The 24,339-nt window shown below is 35.9% G+C and overlaps 1 protein-coding gene across 4 annotated transcripts; it reads right to left on the reverse strand.

The window, feature by feature from the left end:
• Positions 1-733: 733 nt before the first annotated feature.
• OCIAD1 (OCIA domain containing 1) lies at positions 734-23,815 on the reverse strand. 4 transcript variants are annotated; one of them, XM_065877639.1, is made up of 9 exons: positions 23,622-23,814; positions 22,239-22,301; positions 21,738-21,818; positions 17,289-17,342; positions 10,761-10,808; positions 9,142-9,277; positions 8,081-8,256; positions 3,914-4,066; positions 734-1,248 (listed from the first exon to the last, which is right to left on the reverse strand). In XM_065877639.1, exons 2-9 carry the CDS (start codon positions 22,294-22,296, stop codon positions 1,211-1,213), a joined length of 744 nt encoding a protein of 247 aa, XP_065733711.1. In that variant the 5' UTR covers positions 22,297-22,301; positions 23,622-23,814; the 3' UTR covers positions 734-1,210. The 4 variants fall into 4 exon arrangements, with proteins under 4 accessions (XP_065733711.1, XP_065733712.1, XP_065733715.1 ...); XM_065877640.1 differs by lacking the exon at positions 23,622-23,814 and adding an exon at positions 23,456-23,560; XM_065877643.1 differs by lacking the exon at positions 3,914-4,066 and having other exon boundaries at positions 8,036-8,256; positions 23,622-23,815.
• Positions 23,816-24,339: the final 524 nt, after the last annotated feature.

Consider the following 24,339-nt stretch of genomic DNA (forward strand, 5'->3'; position numbering starts at 1 on the left):
AATCTACGCTCCCACCCTCTGACAGGCTTATGAGAAAATGATACCACGTGACTTCTGAGGGACGGTCATAAACCACAGGCAACAGCTTTTGACATGCTTGCTGGACTCACATTAGAGCCCTAAGTGGTCATGTCAACAGTCTAATGGCCCTGAGCACGGAGCCCACACTCACCCAAGGAGAGACACAACGAGGTCCTGAAACTAAAAGCCCTGGCCAGCCCCAGCCTAGCTCCCTGCTGTTTCCACTCCATCCAGCATCCGACTGCAAACCTAAGAGACCCAGCGCGAAATCACTCAGCTGAATCCTTCCTTAATTCCCGATGCACAGAAAAACGGAGAAAATAAATGATTGTTGTTTTAGGCCACAAAGTTTGGGGATGATTTGCAGCAGTAACTAACTGAAACACTTTGTTTCTGGTAGAAATGTAATACGAGTAAGTATAATTTAGACGAGACCATAATTTCATTTTCCATTCACCTGAACCAGAAATGTTAGGTTAATAATGAAGAAAGTATACCAAATTTTTATTCCCCTGGAATTTGCAAATTTTTCAAACATTGCTTTTTTAAGGCGTTGAGCTATTCACTGTATTCTGCTTTATTTACCTGAGTCACATTCATCATATCATCATTAAATATTCAGATGACTATTTCCTATCCCTACAAAACACCATTTACTTATAATTGTACTTAAATAAGACTGCAAACAATAAAACCATAAAAGCAATGAAGATGCATGTTCCTTTATATTTTATTTACCATAAAGAATACAGCAAACACTGGAGTAAGACTTTTTAATAATTTCTGATGTAAAGTTTAACACTTAAAATTATGTTTGCTCCCCACCCCCCCAATTTAACATGCAGATTTCATTTATTTCCAGATACAGTGATTCGAGAGCATTACACTCTCGGGATAGTTTTATAACAGAGCATCCTTGCCCTGTTAATACAATTTCACAAACTGGGTACAATCATGGTATACTACCATCATTCAAAGAGTTCCCCCAAATGAATATATTCACACAATATGAACATTAAAATGTAAGTTTTTAAGACATCACCTTCATAAGCCAAACCACAAAAACCCAGGTTCTAGTTTTAAATGTGTTTATGAAGACTGCTGCTGAGCTCAAAGCATGCAGATGTTCTGACCACCTAGATGAAGCTGGACATTGAAACTCCTTCAGTAGGTCCAATGATGCAATTTTTCACTCATCCCAAGTATCTCCATATTTGTTTACTTTGACTAGGAAAAAAGCACAAATAATTGATGATTCCAAATAGTAATAAGTAAAAGGCACTATTTTATGTTTGCTATTATTATGATTTAAAGTTATGTTTCTCTCTGATTTGAATAAATGCACATGAGAGTCAAAATGTAATTATAAAAGGAGGCTGGCTAGACTTTTGTGAACTGGAGGTTAGACATAAATTCTAATGCACTGTATCAAGACCTTTACATAAGTATTAAATCTGCATAACAACCTTATAAAGAAAACACAATCCCCATTCTAAGGAAAACAGATTAGTAACTTGCCCAAGGTACAAGCTTAATCAAACAGGTAGAACCGAAGTTTGGACACAGTTATGTTTAGGTCCAAAGCCTGGGCACCTTTACAACTTTACCGCCTAAGTGAGTGTGGTATACATTATAGCACATACAAAAAAGTTACCAGCAAATGAAAAGTAACAGCAATGATAAACGTTTGAATGTTGTTCTTCACAAAAATATAGTAATAGAAATGGTCAGATTTGATTAATTTAATCTCTCCCAGGAGCTGAAATACCAGTACAAGAAGGAAATGCTCTCCAATATTCTTGCATTTTATAAGAAATTATATTTTCAAACATGTTTTTCTGTCTTTTCTACTCTTTTACTTTTAGCCTCTCTTCTACACAGCCTTCACCTGTGAATTATACCTCTTCAGAAGTATTCATAACAATGTAAAGAAGCAGTTATCAAAATATAACTAGGGACCCCTTCCCCAAGACTCTTTCAGTAAGTCTATGAAGTCAAAAGTATTTCGTTATTATATCAAGACGTTATATAAACTTTCCCCTCATATTCTGCCTTTTCCCCTTGCTTTCCTTCCCTCATGTGTATAAGGCAGAGCTTCTGGCAGAATTCTCATGAAGCTACATGATGTGTAGTGACATCACTGCTCTGACAGCTAATTGAAATGTGCTTAGGTATTTAAAATTTCTGCCATAATTTCTAATTAGGTAAATACCAATAAATATAATCCACATAAACTGAAAACTTTTAAGTGACACTTTCTGACATAGTGAATCTACATTGTACTGTCAAATTTCTGTCTAGATTCTAAAACAGAACATCCTAGAAAATCACAGTGTTTCATAACTGTTTTTTCTTTAAATTATATAAAGTGCCAAAAAAAAAATCAACTTTCTTTTTACAAAGAAAAAAATTCTTTCACTTTACTGTGTCACAGAACAGAACTTTAAGACTGTTCACAACCAAAACCACAAATGTCCAAATTCAACAAATGCCACACATCTACAATATTCCCTTTTCTTAGTCTTGACATACAGTAGAAATGGTTACAAAAATGAGAAAATTAACTGCCTGCCCTCATGGAGCTTACAGTCTAAATCCTCAAATTAATTAGCAGAACAGAGTACTGGTAAGTCTTTACATATTACAGAGTAATGACCACATTATTTTTTTTTTTTTTGCGGTACACAGGCCTCACTGTTGTGGCCTCTCCCACTGCGGAGCACAGGCTCCGGATGCGCAGGCCCAGCAGCCATGGCTCACAGGCCCAGCCGCTCTGCGGCATGTGGGATCTTCCCGGACTGGGGCACGAACCCGTGTCCCCTGCATCGGCAGGCGGACTCTCAACCACTGCACCACCAGGGAAGCCCTACATTAAATTTTTTATGACAAACATTAACAAATATTATTGATTACAAATCTATTTTAAATGTGTAAAAAACAACATGACAGAGGTGGATCACTGTTATAAAACAGATTTCTAAATGAAACTACTAACAATTAGAAATAAAACTGGCTCTAAAGGAACGATCATAATAAAAAATACTAAGGATTTTAATTTATTTTTGCATCCTCTGTGGCATACTGACTCTCAAGAAGGTACCAGGGACCTTTTCCCTCCTTTGATTTTTAAAGTAGTAAATAGAAAACCTTTAAACAATGACACATCTTCTAAAATTCCTCAAGAAAGACATCATAAAATTCTATATTGAAACAGCTTCAAACCCCTATTCAAAATGACCTCTTCTGTTAGCGGTAAAATTTTGGTATCAGAAAATTTACTTTGGGTAATGCACAGCTGTTCAAAAAGGACTTAAAAGAAACTGTCATTTAAAAAATCTGTATATATTAATTAATTATAGAGTAAAAGTACTGTTAAAAAAAGTCAAACTCATTTTTTGGAAATGCCCTAAAAGCTGGTTTGTAAGGCATATAACTCTATCTTGACTTCACAGGTATTATATAAGAAAATCATTTTATTATTCAATCAGGACTCTGTGGTTCTGCCACAAGTGGCATTACAGCCACTAGGTCACCAGGTCTGGTTTTATGCAATAGATGCATCATTTGAAAAATGATATCAGTTCCCAGGGTGGCTTCTCATAAGGGAAAATAGTCAAATGTTTGTAAAATTTCTACACTGTATTACAAAACTAGTCTTACCGTCTTAAGTTATACTACTATTTGGACTTCATTATTTTCTAACACAAAATGGCCTTTGGAACACTTGAAAAAAGGAAGACCTAATAACTGGTAGTAGCTATTCTCTAAAAAAAATGTTATTTTGGTTAATTGCTTGAGGCATTAAATCACACGTTAGTATAATTAAAGTTTTTAACTAATGCTGCAGTTTCCAATCCTAAAGCGTAAAGTGATTCAGACTAGACTATCATACCTTCTTTTTTTGGCATTCTTTCCTGCATAGGCCTGACTGAGGGGTCAGTCTTATGTGTTAAAGTAACTTCATATGACTCTCTGTTCTTATTCCTTAATTCCTCATATGTTATATTTTTTCTTTTAGGACTTTCTTCAATGTAGGGATCAGGTCCTAAAACAACAAACAGTTAATAAATGGTGATAAAAGGATGTGAATAAATCCAAAAGCAGCTAAATTTTACAAATATGCTCCTTACCTACAAAAAAAATAAAGTAAAACAAAGGATCAAATTATTACCAGCATTCCAAAGGTACTGTATTTTCCCCAAGGTAATTATAAAACTGAAATCTACTTCCTCTTATACTTTGAAGCTGTTATTTCTAAAATTTAAAATATAAAAAAAAATTTAAAACTAACCATGGCCAGAAGAAGAATGGATATAATATAAACCAGCACAATTCACTCATTAAAATGTCAGTGTTCTAAACTGGGAAGTTATTCATACAGCTTATAAAAGTAAAGAGAAATACTTTCTACTAGTGACAACTGAACAAAACTTGACATAGTATAGATTTTATTTAGTAATATTTCCATAGTTAAATGTTCCTGTATCCAGAGTCCATATATGCAAACAACTCCAGTTATTAAAAAGATATTTACCTTACCCTCTTTATATTTAAATAAAAACACTTGAAAATAGCTATTGAAAGTATTACATAGCCTTTAATCAGAGTATACATCATTTTCATATTCAGGTCTAATGGATGCAATACTGAGGCAGAAAAAAGTGGCAACTTTTACCTGGAGAACCAGCATTTATTCTTTCTCTCTCCCAAAGAAAATCAAAGTATGATTATGTATTATCAAAGAGCCAAACACTGATATAAAAATAAGGAAATGGTTATTCTTAATACTGGCTGACAGGACCAAATATTGAACATAGTTTATAAAATAGACAGTTAGCCATATAAACATTTTTAAAGAAATTAACTAATGCTAACATAACATTCAGTGAACTACTTAACTTACAAAATCTAACAGACCACTCCAAAAGTAATATTTTTCAGAGGTTTTTAATGAGACAGAAATTGTGCCTATAATTTTAATAATATAACCATATGAATTTTTTGTAAGTGGTACTATTATGCAACTCAATGGTAAGATCCCAGTGAATAATCACAATTTTCAAAGCAACATAACTATACACTGAATGCATTCAACTACAATCTTTTACTACAAAATATACTTGCACTGATACAAAGCACAGAGGATTTAAATTTCTAATTAGTTCTAATATTATATGGCATGGTTGAAAACCGTATTTTTCTTGCTAAAAAAGAAAAGTATTAAAACTGTATACCGGGTTTAAAAGCACTTTGCATTTCATTAGTAATAAGTAATTATTTAACTCATTTCCCTTCACCATATGTGATATTTTTTAAATTCTGAAGGGAATAGTATATACTAGATTAGTAGTGAGGAATTCTAAGTTCTAATTCCCACTCTGCCGACATTTAATGAATGTCCTTGGGCAAATCACTAAACTTCTTTGAGTCTTGGTTTTCTCAATTGTGAAATATGGAAGTTTGAACTAGATGATCTATCACTAAAGTTCCTTCCAGGTCTAATACTTTTCCTTACCAAAAAGAAAAATATTTCATTGTTCTGAAATTCTGTGACAAATAATGAAAACATAAATTAGATAGAAGATTAGGGAGAATTTTTTCCACTTATAAAAGCCAAATGAAAATATCTTGCATTGTGTAGGGAGCATGATTTACTGTAAAGAGCTGGAAGGAACAGGAAAATGTAAAAAAGTGTTGATTTAAATCTAACTGTAACACACTACCTACAGTAAGTCTCATAGCAACTATGAAAGAATGCTTTCTGCTTTGAAAGATTAATAACTCTTTCAATTCCTGGTAAGAGAAAGCAGAGGACAAACAGGACAAACAAAAAACGAGGATGTCCTGGTTAAGGGAGGACTGCAGCTGGGACAAAGCAAAGGAGGCCACTGTGGGCCCATGTGGGGAACTAAGAGTGGCAATCTTGAGTTAAACAAGGGGGGTCAGAGTAGCAGAGCATGGATGGATGGATGGCTGCAGTGGAGGACTTAAAATATATTAGAATTTGGGCCTTGCTGTAGTCTGTAGGCAGATACCAAAGGCCTTTTTGTCTGTTTTCATTTGACAAAGAAATTATGTAATGTGGAACGTAATTTTCTAATGCAAATGCAAGGAAGGATGCAAGACATAGCAAGGAAAGAGTTGGTGCATGGCTAGAATAGAAGTAGAATGGATTTGAACTTGGGAGACTGGGGAAACAGGAGATGCAGTGAGGGACAAGGAGAGCTGACTCTGGAGATGAAATAATGTCTTTAACCATTCTTCCTAAGCTGCCTACCTCCTTCCCTTTCTGACTAATCAGATGTCGTTGTTTCCAACCATTCAGGAAAAAAAAAAAGTTGAGGATTAAGAGACTATCAACAACTTTCATCCACTTAAGAATCTCTTTAATTATCTTAACTTCCATTCTCTCCTGTCTCTTCAGTTAATACCCCGCTCACCAACCTGGATTCTTGCTCTAAAAGCAGCACTGTCCATTACAATTTTCTATGATGATGAGAATATTCTATATCTGCACAGTCCAACACAGTAGCCATTAGCACATACGGCTACTGAGCAATTGAAATGCTGCCAAAGCAACTGAGGAACTGATGAATTTTCAATTTGATTTGATTTTAATTAAACAGCCTCATATAGCTAATGGCTACTTTATACCCTGACCTACCTAGAACGCTTCCCACATCATTTGGAACCTTACTTGACCTATAACCAATGCCTCTCTTTCCACTATATCCCCTCCCTCCTTTTAACCTACATATAGAATCAAATCTCTCCTGTCTTCAACAAAAGAAACGAAGACCCAAATGTTCCTTTAACCTTGTTTATTCCCCATAGTTACTGGCTGATTGTACTTATTTCAAAGCACACGTTTTCAAATACTCTATGAGGTCGACAATTCCTTCTCCAAACCCTCAGAGTCAGAAATACTTCAAAATTCAGAGTTTCTCAGATTTTAGAAAAACATTACCATATATATCCCTCATTACTTAATGTCCACTGAAGTAGCAATGAATAAGCAAACACAGTATTTCTACAACAAAATCTAGAAAAAAATTGTACTAAGATAAACATTATCAATAGAGTTATAACAGTTTAGGTCAGGGCTTAAAATGAGTTCAGGTCAGATTTTTATCACTAATTTAATTATTTAAAAACCTGGTTTTTTAAAAAGCATTTTGGATTTTAGGATTTTAGGTAAGGAACTGTAAACTTGTATTTTCTGTTTTTAATTCATCTTTCACTGCAAATTAGACTGAAGAAAGCAAGCAAGGAAGGAAGGAAGAAAGCAAGCAAGCTAGCAAACATTTGTTGAGAGCCTACTACTTTCCAGGCATTACTTCTGATTTCTATATTTCATCTCACTCCCAAAGTTCTTTAAGGGTATTATCATCTCCATTCAAGAGATCAACAAACGGCAGGGATCACAAATTACAAGTTACTTGCCTAGAGTTAAAATAGCTAGCAAATGTCAGTAATTCATATCCAAGCCTTAATCCAAATGTTTCACTTAACATTATGTGATCTTCAAAACTAGTATTTACACAAACTTCACAAAGCACTTTCACATGGATTTTCTCACTTGACAACAGTTCTGTAAAGCAGGTAATTATTATTTTTCTCATATTACCAAGAAGCTAAAGTGGCCTTTAAGACCACACTACCAAGTGTAACATTTTTAAACCCTCTCTGTGGCACAGTTTATCATTTCTTCTTTGCTATTTCACTAAACACGGTTAGTATTTTCAATTAATGGAACATATTAATAATTTATCCTTATATTTCTATATGTTCTAGCAGACAAAGAGTTTCTCAGGGCAAAGAACTAGGTCTTATTCATCTTTATTTCCATACCTAGCAGAGTGCCTGATACCTATTAGACCTCAAAAAGTGTTGAATGAAGGGAGAATGAATTCAAATGAACAACAGAGCAAACAAACATGCTGAGTTTAGGCTGATGGTGGAACATATAGGTGATATCCAGCAGAAAAGGTCGTCAAATAAAGTTTATACATACGTTGGACCATAAAATGCTGAAATTCATTTCAAGAGAAGTTTCTACCTTGGGCAATATGATCAGTAATACCAGTGGGAGTAGATTCATTCATAGAAGCACTGAATGGAATTGGCTCATAACGAGGAAGCACCTCTTTTTCTATGTTGTCTGCTTCTGGGGATGTCACAAAAGATGAATGACCACTCACGTTTGAGTCATATTTTGGCTTCTGAGAATAGTACCTGTAAAAGAAAATCATACTGTATAAAAAACACGGGTTAATGTCTATACCTTATTTAAAGAAGTGTGTTAAGGTATGAGAACTAGTCATTTTCTAAAGGAATCATATAATTTTAACATAGTTATTTAAAACAGTAAAGTCTGTTTCTGCCACAAAAACATTAAAAATATCTTCTGATCCACTTAAACAACTTAAAAATTGTCACTCTTACTATAGAGAAGAGAAAATATATATCCAATTTTCTAATTATTAGGCTTTAGACATCATTGTAATGTGTTTAAAGTTCTTGGAAAGAAAAAGTACTTCAGATCAGAAAATATGTCCATTTCCCACATTAATTGGGAAGTTACTTCCACAGGTAGCAGTCCATATAAACACTATTTTGCTGAAGTAGATGTAAGTAATACTTTCATGGGACTTATGCTGCTTGCCATTTATGATAGGACAATCTACCAAATCTACTTAACTACCTTATTATTTATTTACCTACCTATCAAGACAGACAGATTCATTTATCTATACTTACACAATTTCCCTACAATTGTAAACAACAGAAGGATTACAAAACTGAAATCTGTTAAGAGATGGGATTGATAATATTTGGGAATTCAAAAAAAAAAAAGTCAAATATAGTAACCAAACGTGTTTGACAAATTAAAATCTCTCATTCTGGGACATGAACTCCCAGTAGAATGCAACTCTATACTTAAAAGTAAACAAATCTTGTTCTACTTTTGAAAACAAAATTAGCTTTAGCTTGCAGCAAAATGACAAGTTTCAAATGTTCCTTCAGTTAGGCCATGTTTCATGCCCCCAATTACGGCAATATCTAGTTATAATTTTTTATCTAAAATGAAAAACCTTTAATAAGATCTGAATGGCCTACCCAGTTGGTGAAGATCGTCGTGTCTGTCCTGATCGTAAGGCTTCTCCAAGAGGGGAATTCTCAAGATTCTTGAACTTCTCTTGGCAAGTTTTCACATAGGAAAGCTTTCCAGCAAAGTATCCCATGATGCAAGCAACTTTTAGTAAAAATAAACAAAAAGTGTAACTCAATATGCCTCTTTAGACAAAAACCTTTTCTAAAAGAACATTTTAAAAAATGTGGTTCTTGGGCTTCCCTGGTGGTGCAGTGGTTGACAATCTGCCTGCCAATGCAGAGGCCACGGGTTCGAGCCCTGGTCTGGGAGGATCCCACATGCCATAGAGCAACTAGGCCCGTGCACCACAACTACTGAGCCTGCGCGTCTGGAGCCTGTGCTCCGCAACAAGAGAGGCCATAACAGTGAGAAGCCCGTGCACCACGATGAAGAGTGGCCCCCACTTGCCGCAACTAGAGAAAGCCCTCGCACAAAAACGAAGACCCAACACAGCCAAAAATAAATAAATAAATAAATAAATAAAAATTTAAAAAAATATATGGTTCTAAATATGTCTTTGGTGTGGAAAAACTGGGATTTCCTGAAATAATGGTAAAAGTACCATATTAAATCACATTCAGAGTTCACAAAAAGATTCGGTAGATATAATTCACTTTCACAAAATAAGTTAAAGCTGCTGTAAGATAAATTCTGCTTTACTAATTACTTTATTAATACAGATAGGAAAAATGTGGTAACAGTATAATGGAATGAAGAATCAAAACAATACAGTTCTAGCCTGGTCACAAGGATTTAGGCCATTTCATTCCTTATAAAATGGGAATCACACCATTTGCCCAGCTAATTTCATAAGATTATTTTTTAAATCAGGTGCAACAAATGCCTTAAAATAATATATTATGAAGTGTACCTAAATATGGCTATTGTTGCATCTTTATTTAATAGAGACTACCCTGGAAAGATTCATAGAAAGCCTTAGGTACTCTTTTTCAGGGCAATTTAGAATCTCTTCTATCAACCATATTATAAAATGTAAAGAAGCTATGCTTATAAATGTAAGTTATGTTTATTTACTGATTGTAAATAGAAGAGGTTTTTAAAAATTATGCTTAATTTTAAAATACACTTTATTTTGATTGACCAGAATAGCTGGACAACTTTCTTTCCTCACAGACCAAGAGAACTTACTTTCAAATTTTATATCTTTAATTATATAATTTAAATTACTATACCTTTAATATAATAAAAATATAATTATTTAACAAAATAATTTAAAATAGTTCTATTGCATTATAAAAACAGAAAAAAAAAAAATAAAAAAAAAAAAAAATAAATAAAAACAGAAAAAAAAGCCTCTTTCAAGTAGCTCATGATTTTTAATGCTAACAATAAAATGCCCAAGTAGTCCATTTGATGAAAAGCTTAAACAAAATGATTTGTTATACTCCAATAAAGATGTAAAAAAAAAAAAAAAATACAAATAAAAGAATGCTTGATACCAAAAAAAATGATTTGTCAAAACAAATAACCAAATAACTGTTATTAGTAACACAAAACATTTGATAAAAGCTAGTTATTTTACTTAGGTAGAAAAGCTAAGAGAACTAGTATTGTTCATACTTACATATAAGTTTAGGGATGGAACCATATTTGGGATGACTTGAAAGGATTCCTAAAGATAAAACAGTAAATATTTCTGAGTAACACTGTTCCATTTACATAATTAAGATGTTTTATCTTTTACTGAGGTAAAAGAAAAGCTCTATGCCAAGTTTATGCTAAGAGTATATAAGAGAATGGCACAGAAATTATGGTAAAAAATACAAAGAAACTACTTCTGCTAGTCATTATCTGGTCTTTCATAATGTGAGACAAAAGTAGCAATAAGTTTAGCAGTGCAGTATAAAGTAAGATGTATCTATTTCTCAGCAGCTTTGAGCAACCCACAAAGATACAAGGAAAGATCAGTGCAGATGATCTTTAAACATCTGATAACATTAGCTCTTTCCATAACACCAAAGAAAGCTGAAGCTATTTAAAAGAGAATTCAACATCAAGAGAAATATGAAGAAATCAAAAGACTAATCTATTAGAATAGGTGAATTTAGCAAGATCACTTGATACAAGGTCAACATACAAAATAAAAATGAAAAAATCCACTATATACCAGGAACAAACAAAGCCCCCAATATTTTAAAAACTACAATTTATTATATCACCAAAAAACATCAAAGCCCCAGGAACAAATCTAATGAAAAACATGAAAGATCTTGAAAACTACAAAATTTACTGAGAGAAATGAAAGCTAAGTAAATGGAGAAACACACCATGTTCATGAACTGAAAGATTAAATATTGTAAAGATGGTAATTCTCCACAAACTCACCTATAAATTCAATGCAATCCCAATTAAAATCAAAGTAAGTGTTTCCCCAAACTGAAAAGCTTATTATAAAATTCATGTGGAAACACAAAGGGTCAAGAAAACCCAAGGCAATATTGAAGAACATAACGGAGAACTGACTACCACCAGATACCAATATCTATGATAAAACTATAGTAATTAAGGCAGTGTGTTATAAGTACAAGAACAGATAAACTAATCAAAATCAGAAGAGTCTAGAAACAGACCCACACACACAGTCACTTGATTTATGACAGAGGTAACATTGCACTGCAGTGAACAAAAATTAGTCTTCAAAATATAGTGCTGGGTCAACCACACATCCGTATGAGGGAAATATGTATCAAAACTAGAAACTACACTATCAATCAATATACAAAAGGATGGATAAACTGCTATGACATATTCACACAGCAGAAAACTATATGCAATGAGAATATATAATTTACAACTACATGCAACAATGTGGATGAATCCAGTGATGTACTGGTAAACCAGCTCTCCAAATAAAAGGCCCTGATTTGTAATGTTAGTCGATTTCTGTGATGAAATACCTGCCCCATGACCAATTTCAAGCTAGCAATGGTTTAAAAATTGGCTTGCCAAGTTCCTGAAATTTTAATAATCAGCTCTCTGGAGCTGGTATAAGCCAGTTTTAGCATACTACTGGATGAATCTCACCATGTTGAAAGAAGGTACACAAAAGATTGTCATCATGTATATATAATTTTATGATTTAATTTTATATAAAAATAGACAACAGATTTATGCTGTTACCCTCAGTTCCTTCATTGTATAAATGAACGGAGATGATAAGAAGAAAAGGGAGGATGGTAACAATATCTACATTTATACAAAAAAGTCATTCCTTTATTCTGTCACCAAATAGCTACAGACCACTTACAACACACAGGCACTACACCCTAGGAAGTAGGAATATAACAGTAAACAAGACACTCTCTTTACCCTCAGAGTTTACAGTCTAGAGAGTGAAGGAAGACAAAAAGAATATGGTGTGATGGTTGCTATTCATCCACTCAAATACAGACATTAAGTCGAAGATATTGCAGGTTGAGTCCCAGAACCACTGCAATAAAGCAAATATTACAATACAGCAAATCACATAAATTTTTGGGTTTCCCAGTGCATATAAAATTTACGTTTACACTATACTATTTAATGTGCAATAGCATTGTCTCTAAAACAATGTACATACCTTAATTAAAAAATACTTTGCGTTTATAAACACTAACCATCATCTAAGCCTTCAACAAGCTGTAATCTTTTTGCAATAGTAACATCAAAGGTCACTGATTACAGATCACCACGACAAATATAATGAAAAAGTTTGAAATGTTGCAAGAATTATCAAAATGTGACACAGAAGTGAACAGATGCTCTTGGAAAAATGGTGTCGATAAGACTTGCTCAATGAAGGTTGTCACAAACCTTCAATTTGTTAAAAAAACAGTTATCTGTGAAGCTCAATAAAATGAGGTATTCCTGTATTTGAGTGTCTACTAGGGGCACTATGCCCTGTCAGGTGCCAGAGACAGCCCATATTCTAAAGGGAAGTAGCAAGAATGGAGGCAAATACATTTATTGAAGCTAATGTAATACTCTTGGCAACAAATGGTTGCATTAACTACAACGGGAGTGCAGATGGAGACAGTTTACAGAAATATTTAAGAGCTATACTAGAGAATGGACATTCGTTGGACAAAGCAGGTAAAGGATAGAAATGAAAAATAATGTCTCAGTTTCCTGGATGGAGAGTATTGCCATTCAGACATAGGGGAAAATGGAGGAATTAATTTGTGGAGAAGTGAATTCAGTTTGGGATTGAACTTGAGTTCAATCTGAGGAGCCTGTAGGAGGGCCATCCATGTGGAGATATGCAGAGTATGATTCTGGAGCAGATTATCTAGGTTAGAGATAATGATGGGGATTTAGAGCAATAAATGGTCACCAAAGCCCATATTATTGCTGGATACTATATAGACTAAAAACTCAAAGGCAAAGTAAAACTCTGAAGAACAACACAAGTGAAGGAAGAAAACCCAGACTACAATGTAAGTACCAAGAGGTCATGGGTTTTTGTCTTTTAGTGCTATATACCAAAAACAGTGTATAGTGATTATCAGACACTCAAAAAACATATGAAAAAAATGGAGAAGTTGCCTGAGACAGGAGAAAAACCAGAAGAATGTGCTGTAATGGAAGCCATGGGAAGAGAACATTTTAAGGATTGGTTAAAGTTGTATAATGGTCAAGAACAAAAACTATCCATTGAATTTAAGCAACAAAGAGGTTGTACTGGTAAGAGTTTTAGTACATGTCAGACTATATGCACAATCTATGACACAGACTGCAGTGGGCTGAAAGAAATAAAAAGTGAAGTGCTCAGGACTTCCCTGGTGGCACAGTGGTTAAGAATCTGCCTGCCAATGCAGGGGACGTGGGTTCAATCCCTAGTCCGGGGATATCCCACATGCCTCGGAGCAACTGAGGCCATGTGTCACACTGAGCCTGCACTCTAAAGCCCGCAAGCCCTAGAGCCCGTGCTCCGCAACGAGAAGCCACTGCAATGAGAAGCCCGCACACCGCAACGAAGAGTAGCCCCCGCTCGCCGCAACTAGAGAAAGCCCGCACGCGGCAACGAAGACCCAACACAGCCAAAAATAAATAAATAAAATAAATAAATTTAAAAAAAAAGTGAAGTGCTCATTCATGAAGTCTGGCTTCAAATGCAGGAGCAACTGTAAAGGGATATAAAAGAAAGTTTTTCTTTTTTATGTTGTCAAGTTAGAAATGACCTGAGCATGTTTAAATGTTTTGACAGAAAAGGAATGAGTAGAGTGGGAATAGCTAAGACTATGTAGAGTATGACCCTGTGGATAAAATCATACACAAAATGTTAGGCGTTTTGATTAAATGCAAATTGTTTTGGTGGATTCTGAACTCCTTTTCTAAAGTCTCTCTCAATTTTTTTTTTTTTTTTTGAGATTGACTTCTTAATTAAAACACCTCACCCCCCCAAAAGACAAGAACCCAGTACAGTTTCAACAATACTAAAAGCCCTTAATTCTGGGAGATAGTTACATGAGTGACATATGACTCAATATTCTTTTCTGTGTTTTTTACTCAAAGTATCAACACCCCAACAACAAAACAACCCTGACAAAAATATAAAGGTAACATGTGACACGCTGTATAGAAAATGTTATTCCACACATCAGGTTAAGTCATTTTCAACAATTTATCCTTTCCAAAAAATGGATTATAAATTCCACTGAAAGGCTCCAGGCTCAGTCACTATGAACAATTACAGAGAAAGATGTTTATCACTGTTGTTGTTCATGGCATGACTTTTGCAAATGAAATCAGAGGCACAGATCACCATTGATGTCAAGTCAAATAATCACCAGATAGTGACTAGGAGTCCAAGAGGATTTTGGCTGTTGACAGAATAATCTGTCACCTCAGTACTAGGTCCTGATATTTTCAGGAGGATTCATGTGAAGCAGTTATACTCCAATAAAGATGTACTTAAAAAAAAAAAAGATGTGTGTGTAACTAGAAAAAGGGAATTTCTCTGGATTGGTTATGTGTATAACTAGCTACATGTAGGAGCAAGGCATTCCCAAGCTAGGGAAAAAACCCAGCAATGGTATGATTTTATTGTTGAAGATATAAGATCTAAGTGAGTAGGTACAATCTGACCCTTCCAATTTTTACTGCTTCTGCCTTACCTTCAAGCTGTCCAAAGTCTCCTACTCTATGTAATCCCCAAAGTTCCAAAATTTTCTCTTCTTTGTAACCTTTTCAAAATTACCATTTCTCCTGGTTCTACCTTAGCTATACGTTTTCATTCCTCCCTGCGTGACTTTGCCACTCTAGCCATGTCAGTCTCCTGACTGCCCACCCAAATAGTCATGCTTATTCTTCTGATAACCAGGTCCCTCCTTCCTGAGATATTCTTCCATCTCTTTTAATCTAAATCCTGCCCATCTTCAAAACCCACTTCTTTCAAGAAATTTTCCTTCATTACAGTACCTCTGCAGAGATCTTCTTTGAAAACTTACAGCTCTTGGAGTCTCTACCGCAAAACTTAGAAGCTTATTAAATATTTAAATTATATTCTCCATTTGCTTCAACATTGTATTCACATTGTTACCTCACATGAACCACTAGCAGCTCTTAATTTCTTTTGTATAATCCACCCCCGCCCCCAGGTCTAGCTCCAATCATTAATGACTGACAAGACTTAAGATAAATAAAATGGGCAGTACAATAACAGACACTATAATTTCTCCAGTCCTAAGTTTTTCCTTAAAAGTAATGTGACTAGGGACTCCCCTGGTGGCACAGTGGTTAAGAATCCGCCTGCCAATGCAGGGGACACAGGTTCGAGCCCTCGTCCGGGAAGATCCCACATGCTGTGGAGCAACTAAGCCCGTGTGCCACAACTACTGAGCCCGCGAGCCACAACTACTGAAGCCTGCGTGCCACAACTACTGAGCCCGCGCGTCGAGAGCCCATGTTCTGCAACAAAAGAAGCCACAGCAACGAGAGGCCCGCATACCACAACGAAGAGTAGCCCCCGCTCGCCGCAGCTAGAGAAAGCCGCATGCAGCAACAAAGACCCGACGCAGTCAAAAAAATTTAAAAAAAAAAAGTAATCTTTTTTTTAAAAGAATTTTTAAAAAAAGTAATAAAATGTCTGTTTTACACTATAGAAACAATTCTAGTCTATAAAACAAGTTAGTCCTAAAAGACAAATAAGAGTATATTACAAATAAGAGTATATATCTTGATTTGTTTGCCTTTTTAAAATTCCTGTCATGGTAGCACATTGTAATGAGGTTCTTTGGGAATTCTCCAAACAAAAACAAAATTTTACCTCAAAAAATCCTTCCATTTCCCTCCAAAACTACTTTTTCTCAACTAGTTGTGTCAATACTACTAAGTACTTCATACTGCTAATATGAAAAGGCTAAAACTTCCTATCTTAGTAACATTTTAGGAGGAGCTAGTTAATTTAAAGAACAGTTTTCTAGAATATGTAAAGGCCATCCTAAGGTAACCATCCTTTTCTGGAATACCTTCTAATTCCCATAAATTTGTAACTTATTTATTACAAAATAAATGTAATGAATATTTCTACTGCTTACACTACTAAATTTAAAGATGTAGAGACTGATACATTTAATACCTAAACTCAACTTCACTATTTAAACCAATAGAATTTTGGACAAGGACGGACCCTCACTCCCCCCATTATTATAAGACAAAGCTGGTTGAGGGAGCTACGGAACTCCTAGTCTTTAAACTGGTACACAAGAATCAGCTGGAGCTCTAACTCAAAGACTCTGATTCAATAGGCTGGAGATGGGGCCCATGAATCTGCATTTCTTATAAGCTCCTAGGTGATAAGTTGTATGGATGGTCTACCTAGACCAGGTTTGTCTCTCTGCCTTCCTGTAAACTACCACTGGCTTTTAGTTACTTTCTTGCTTATAGTGTTAATGTTGCTACAGTGCTACAGTTAATGGACATCAAATCCTCAAATTTGATATGTGAGTCTGGGTTCATGGAGACAACTCTTCTGATGTTGTAGTAATTTTTTAGTCATAATTTTTAATATGATACATTACCATATGTCCTTTATCTAAAGATCAGGAAAACAACACATAAAAACACGATGGTATCCAAAGTGCTAAACAAATTCAAAGTTTAAAATATTTACCTTTACTAATCAATCCTTGAGTAATCAACATACTTGTTGCAGCCAAAGGTACAGCTATAAGGGGAAAAAAAATTTGTCAACACCAACAAAAGGAAAGATTTTGTCTGAGTTCATTAGGATAGATAAATGTATATCAGTAAAACCAGTTATGAAGTTATGTTGCAAAATTAAGATCTTTAAGAGATTTCTCCACTTTTCAAAGCTGTACTGTATATACTCCGGAAAATATAAAACATATTTTAAATTTAAGAAAATATGACAAATTATTAAACAGTATAATTTAAGAGCCACCCAGATTTAGGATCTAAAAAAGCCATTCACTAATACCATCAATTAAAACAACATAGAAATAGTGACCAAAAGTTACTTCCGGAGTTAACAGGGGAAAGAATTAATGATGAGGGAAGCAAGAGGCATATTACAAACTGCTAAATTCCATGTACCATGCTAAGTGCTTTCGGTACATTATCATTAATTTTTACCACATCTCTATAAAATAGGTATTATTATTATTACTATTTACTATTATTACAGATAAGGAAACTGAAGCTTAGAGATGTTAAGTAATTTGCTCAAGGCCACACAGCCACTTCAATGACAGATTCCAGATTCCAAAGAATTATGTCTGATACTAGATCTCAAGTTTTATTACACTGAGTGAACCGATACACAAGACATATTATTTGCCCAAAATCATATGGTGATTGGGGCAAGAATTAGAAAGCATATATTTTAAATACTAATGCTCTTTCTCCTAAACCAGTGAAATCTGTGAAACTAAATGAAAATATGACATACATATGCATATTAACCCAGAGTGAAAAATCCAAAGCTCTCATCATAATCTCAAAGGGGCTCATAATTTAAGAAATCGGTCTTCTATACCCACAGTGCCCAATAGAATTTTCTCTGACGATGAGTGCAGTCTATATCTGTGTTTTCCAGTCAGGTAGTGTGCAGGAAAGATTTAACGTAACAGCTCTAAAACTGCTTTCCTTACAAACGCCTGCTTTCAAGGTTGGTCCTTAGCTTATATTTGGGAGCTTAACTGGTAGACTGATATAAATCTTTACCTGAATGACAAGTGGCTCACTCTGCCCAAACTGCTTGTACAAGTACAGTTCATACTGAACACTTCCTTTCCTTCTGGAAGTCTGGAATTTTGTTACCTGCTAGGCCGAGGGTGCCCATGTGGCGAGACCCCGATAAAAACCGTGGGTGCCGAGTCTCTAATGAGAACCCTTGGTAGGTAACACTTCACATGTGTTACTACAACATGCAACTGGAGAAATTTAGCACGTTCTTTCTGTGTGACACTACTGGGAGAGGACTCTTAGAAGCTTGTGCCTGGTCTCCTCTGGATTTCACCCACACTCCTTTCCCTTTGCTGATTTTCCTTTGTATCCCTTCTGCTGTAAATTGTATTAAACTGAAATAGCTACATGTGGCTGCCACACTGGAGAGTGCAGTTTCAGACTAGGGGTTGGGAAATGCCCTGTAAAGAGCCACGTGGTAAATATTTTAGGTTTTGTCGGCCACACAGTCTTTGTCCCAACTACTCATTTTAAAGCAAAAGCACTGAGACAATCCATAAACAAATGAACACAGCTGTGTTCCAATAAAACTTTACTTATGGATGCAAAAATAGGAATTTCACATGTAATGAAATCTTCTTTTGATTTTTTTCAATATTTAAAAATGTAAAAACCATTCTTAGCTCATAGCCATACACAAACAGATTTGGCCCTTGGGCCGTAGTTTGCTCATCCCTGGTCTAGACTGTACATGGGCAATTTAAGAACCAAAATCATTAAGCATTTGAATTATTAATATTCACGATTAAAATCCATAACTCGAGAACAGGGCATTAGTTTTGCCATCAGACACAATTTGCAGAAGCCCTAAGGTTTAAATCCTTGCTGTATTACATACTAACAGATTTTACCTTTGCTAGAAGAATGATCTAATGTTAGTTGGTTAAAATACCTTCATATACTATTAATTAAGGTTTTTCAAAGGATAATCTTTTAAAATTATAGCATCAGTACAATTTGCAATCATTTTTCTCCTTCAGCCTGGTTCAAGGACTGCAACATGAAGAACTGAAGAATCATATAGAGGTAAAAGGCAATGAGTTCGTTGGCCATCTCTACAATGGACAATATTTTCCCCATTTCGCTTCTTAGGTCAAGATGGCACAATGCAAAGAGTAATAGTCTGGTTAAGGAGATTCAAGTACTAGTTCTGCCATTCACCACTATGTCTTTGCATAAATCTCTTAACTTCATGTTATAAAGGGTAATGGATTAGAACTAAGGTCTCTTTCCAACTCATATATTCTGTCACAGAAAAAGAGAATGGTAAAATTCAAAGAGACTTCAGAGATTATCTAGTCTTCATCCTAATCAGAGTAAATTGATATCCAGAAAAAACAAGTCACTTGCTCAAAGCAACACAGATGGTTAGTTTGTGGTAGAGCTTAGATCAAAATCCAAGTCTTCTAACTCCCAAGTCAGTGGCCTTTTCCACTCTACAATGACTCCCATTCCAGAGTCTATTAAATAATGTTTCTTTAGGCAAATCAATAACACTGCTGACCAAATGCTACTATATATTATGACCATGGCCCCACTCATATCCAACACAAGGACCCCTAAAATTCCTTTAACTCTTCTCTTACACTAGCAAAACGCTTCTCTAAACTCCTAATTGTTTTCAATTGAAACTTTTACTCCATTAATCACAAAAGCACTAACATCCATTTAATAGCTTAACACTTATAATAATTTAAATTGAATTAATTAATCCCATGAGACAGGTTAATATTATCCCCATTTAACAGATAAGGAAACTGAGGCATACAGACATCAAGAACTTCTCCAAAATCTCACAGCTAATATGTGATGGAGCTATAATTTGAATCCAGAGAGTCAGGCCTCAGAGTCTATGTGCCCTTATAAGTCACTACACTGTCTCATTCGGAAACCAGTAGTACACATGTATGAAATATTCACAAAATAAAAGATGCATGAAACAAATATGAATTCATACACCTTCTCAGCAATTCCAGAGGTGGAGAACTACTGTTACATACAATACACATTTAACAAGCCTTTTATGTAGATTCATTCATTATCTTTATGTTTGGGCAGATACAACTAGTTGTACTCCTTTTCATCCTTCTAACCCATTCTGCACACTGCTAACTAATGTTCCTTTAAAAATTTACATACGATCCCCTTGGCCTAAGAACCTACAATATATAATGAATCAAACTTTTAACTCCTTGCTATTATGTTTATTTTCTACCCCCAACAAAAGAGCTCTGCTCCAATCCGTTCAGCCTCAAGGCTCTAGTAGAGATCAAGTTATTGTAGACTCTGCCTTTGCTAACTATCCCTTTCATCTAAATGCTCCTCCACCATTCTTCATTTGCCTCAAGTCCTATTAGTTGTTAAGTCTCATTTGTTTAATAAAGGCTTTTTTTAGCTAAATCAATTCCAATTAATTTATCTCTTTTTAAAATTCCTATTGCTGCTATGCACTTAATCTTTCTCAGTGTTTCATGAGTTAGCTTTGTCTCAACTACATCATCAAACTACTTTAGGACAAAGACTTCCAAGCACAGTACCTTACACACTGTATGCATAAATACCAGGTGACTGATCCTTGTCACCCCCTCCATCCTGCTTTTTTGTTAGAATTACCTTCTTACCTGAAAGGACTGCAGTGACCTCATGAAGCAACAACAGGGTTCTATTCAAAAGGAAAATTATGTTTTGTGTTGCTTTCAACATTCTTTGTATTTAAAAAATAAAATCCTCATGTATATGGTCTCTAGTTAGAAATCAAGAGCTGGTAGTGTAATACCATTTCACAACGATAAAACAGAAACTAACCAGTTTTTATCGTATAATGGTTAAAAGTTTAAGAGTTAAAATCATAAGCCTGTTTCAGACAGACCTGGCTTCAAGTCCAGACACCACTGCTTACCAACTGTGGAACACTAGATAACTCCTTTAACATCTCTAAACCTCAATTTCTTCATCTGTAAAGTGAGGGTAATCAACCTTATTGGGTTATTTTTATATAACCCATGTATACTCAGTAAATGCTATTACTATTACCAACAAAAATACTTCAAGGTCTTGGAAACAGTTCTAGAAATTATTACTTTAAGATGCACACAATTCTGATCATTTCATGATATATGCAAATGTCAAACCACTACATAGTACACTTGAAACTAACATATTATCATGTATCAACTACAATTCAATTAAAAAATTTTAAACAAAGAAATAAAACGTGTTCAACTCTATTTCCTTAATCAAACCCTTTTACCAATAATCACACTAATGCCAAAAGTCTGCCCATTTTTTCTATGTGAAATCATTATAATTTCAGGTACTAAAGGTCAAATTTTGTTGATTAGAAAATTTAACTTACATCTGAACCAGAAGCTTTCATCACTGCATTCTGCAAAGACTCTTCTTTCTTCCTCTGTTGGAATGTAATCAGCCCCTATGTCTTTTCACCAAGGAAAATTGGCAAACATTAAAACACCCATGGAAAAACTAAGTCTAAAAATACCATAGTCTAAACGTTAACAAAATATACCATTTTTTTAAATGAAGAAATGGAATAAGTGGCTTGTAAACTTTTAACAAATTTTGACTTCAAACATAAAATTAGTGCTACTGTTCTACTGGCTATGTAGTCAGGACTGCCTACAAAATGCACTGGGTCCAGTGCAAAATCAAAATTTGGGACCCTCTGTTCAAATTATTAAGAATTTAAAGATGCCACAGTAGATCATTAATGGGTCCCTGTATAACTGCACAGGACACACACCCTTGAAGCCAGCCCCGTGGCTACTGTTATTCAAGGCAGTGAAAATTTCTCTACATAAAAAGTGCTTCTAATTGTAAATACTTAATTGATAGTTACGGGGAATTGGTCTTGGAACTTCTGCATTCGGCTCTCCAAAATCAGCCCTTCCATTCATCTTTCCTGCATGGAAAACATTTCTTGTTAAGTATTAGAAACGACTGAGATTGGCCAAAGTAAATCAAGGTATAGCATTGTAAAATTACTAGTCTACGTGGCAACCAATCAACAAATATTTACTAAGTACTTCTACATCTGAAGTACTTAAAAAGCTGCCTAAATAAAAAAGTCACAAACCTATTAACTATTTTAGAACTAGTCACTAGGTCCTGTAACTGAAAAAGATGCCTTGTAAGTATTTATCAACTGATTATATCAAGTTAAGATACCAAAAGATTACCAATTTCTTAAAAAGACACATATTTCCTCTGGAGGCTGGTTTATTTCACATTATCCTATATTTGGATTCTCTCAGAAATATACGCCCAATGATTAGGATAATTCTCCAAATAGAGGAAGAAAAATCCCAAGTCTTTTCTGGGCTTCCATTTTTAAAAATGAAATAATCATCAGGAAACCCCCTCTACAAAGCAGTACTACAAAAAAATGAAATAACAAAGACGTCATATCGTTCTCCCTGTGGTGGGAAGCTAACAGCACATTCTATATAGCCTCTAAACTTTCCTCCCTCCCCAAACAGACACCTAGAAAAATATATAAGATATAAAAAATGCATAGCATTTCAAGAACATACACTTTATCATTATTTTTAACCCATGCGTCCGACCTTAAGAGACCAATAGATTAAACAGCTACGCATTTTACAGAATGTTCACACAGGATCGTGTTTACTCCCATCTTAAAAACAATGTAAATGAAAACAGGAAACGTCATACGCGATGAGAATAGCAACTGCGGCCCTTCCACAATTCACTTATTCAATAACTCATCACTGAGGGCCTACTACATGCCAATCCCTTCGCTAAGAAACAAGATCAGAAAGGGCAAATGAATTCATGGATGGAGACTGCTTAATAAACTACTTATACCCTAAAACAAACGTAAAAGAAAACAATGGAAACCTCTTACTTCTCCCAACAGAGAGACTGCTAGGGTTGACAAGACCCCTTCACACAACATCATTTTAATCTCCTAATCCCAAAGAAAAAAACCGCATTAAGTGATCGTCGATTCCTGCACCCCATCCCCCGCAACACCTACGCACATCCGTCACCATGAATTTCTCCCATCCACACCCCCTAGACACGCTCCCTCACCAACCCTGGTCACAGGCACCCAGGAGCCCGAGACCCAGAGGATTGCGATCGGCCCACCCTAGCAGGAAGGAAAATGGCGGAAGGTGCAGGGGAGCGGCTGCCCGCGCAGAGGTGGTGAGTGGGTAGGTGAGGGACGGAACGGGGCTTTCTGCGTCACCTCACCCACCTCCCGACGACAGCGGCGGGCCACAGCGCGGCGAGCCCGGACGACCAGGGGCCAAAGGCCCAGAGGAGACCCGAGAGGGGTCGGTGGGGGGAGGGAAGGGGGTGCAAGAAACGCGCAGGACCGCAGCGGAGTTGGGGGTGGGGAGCGGTCAACAACGCGACCGCCTAGAACTCACCCAGATACGGGCTCAAAATGACCGCGACCCGGAAGCACTGGCGACCTACGGAAGGAAATGACGTCAAGACCTCCTTGCGGAGTCTAAAGGCGAACAGCTTCGGAATATCTCCGTAGAGCTGCGTTAATCTTCGCCGTCCTCTTCGGTTTGTTCCTCCACCCTTCCCCCCTCCCGGCGGCGCTCACGGGCTGCACTGCGGCTACGCGTTCGCCCACTGCGGACCCGAGCACCCCCCCCGCCCCGCCCCCCATACCCTTCCTGCACCGGGGAGGCTTGGTTTTAGGCCGTTGGGACGGGCTGCCTTGATCTTCCAGTGACCGGCTGGCAGGAACGTTCTGGAAGCCCCCTTTATCCGCTTGTTGAGAACGACTTTTCTTAGCTTTCTCTGCTTCTAGGCTTTACGTAGTTCATTTATTTGAGTCTCTAGGCTAAGTAGTAGCGAGTAATTATTAAACATGCGCACTTGGCTGGCTGGCTGACTTTTGAGCCTAGCTTCTTCCTAGTTCTAGAAACCTCAGGCATGGTACGTTATCGCTGTCTCTG

The sequence above is a fragment of the Phocoena phocoena genome, chromosome 5 (assembly GCF_963924675.1).
Source record: "Phocoena phocoena chromosome 5, mPhoPho1.1, whole genome shotgun sequence".
In the NCBI taxonomy this organism is placed as follows: Eukaryota; Metazoa; Chordata; class Mammalia; order Artiodactyla; family Phocoenidae; genus Phocoena; species Phocoena phocoena.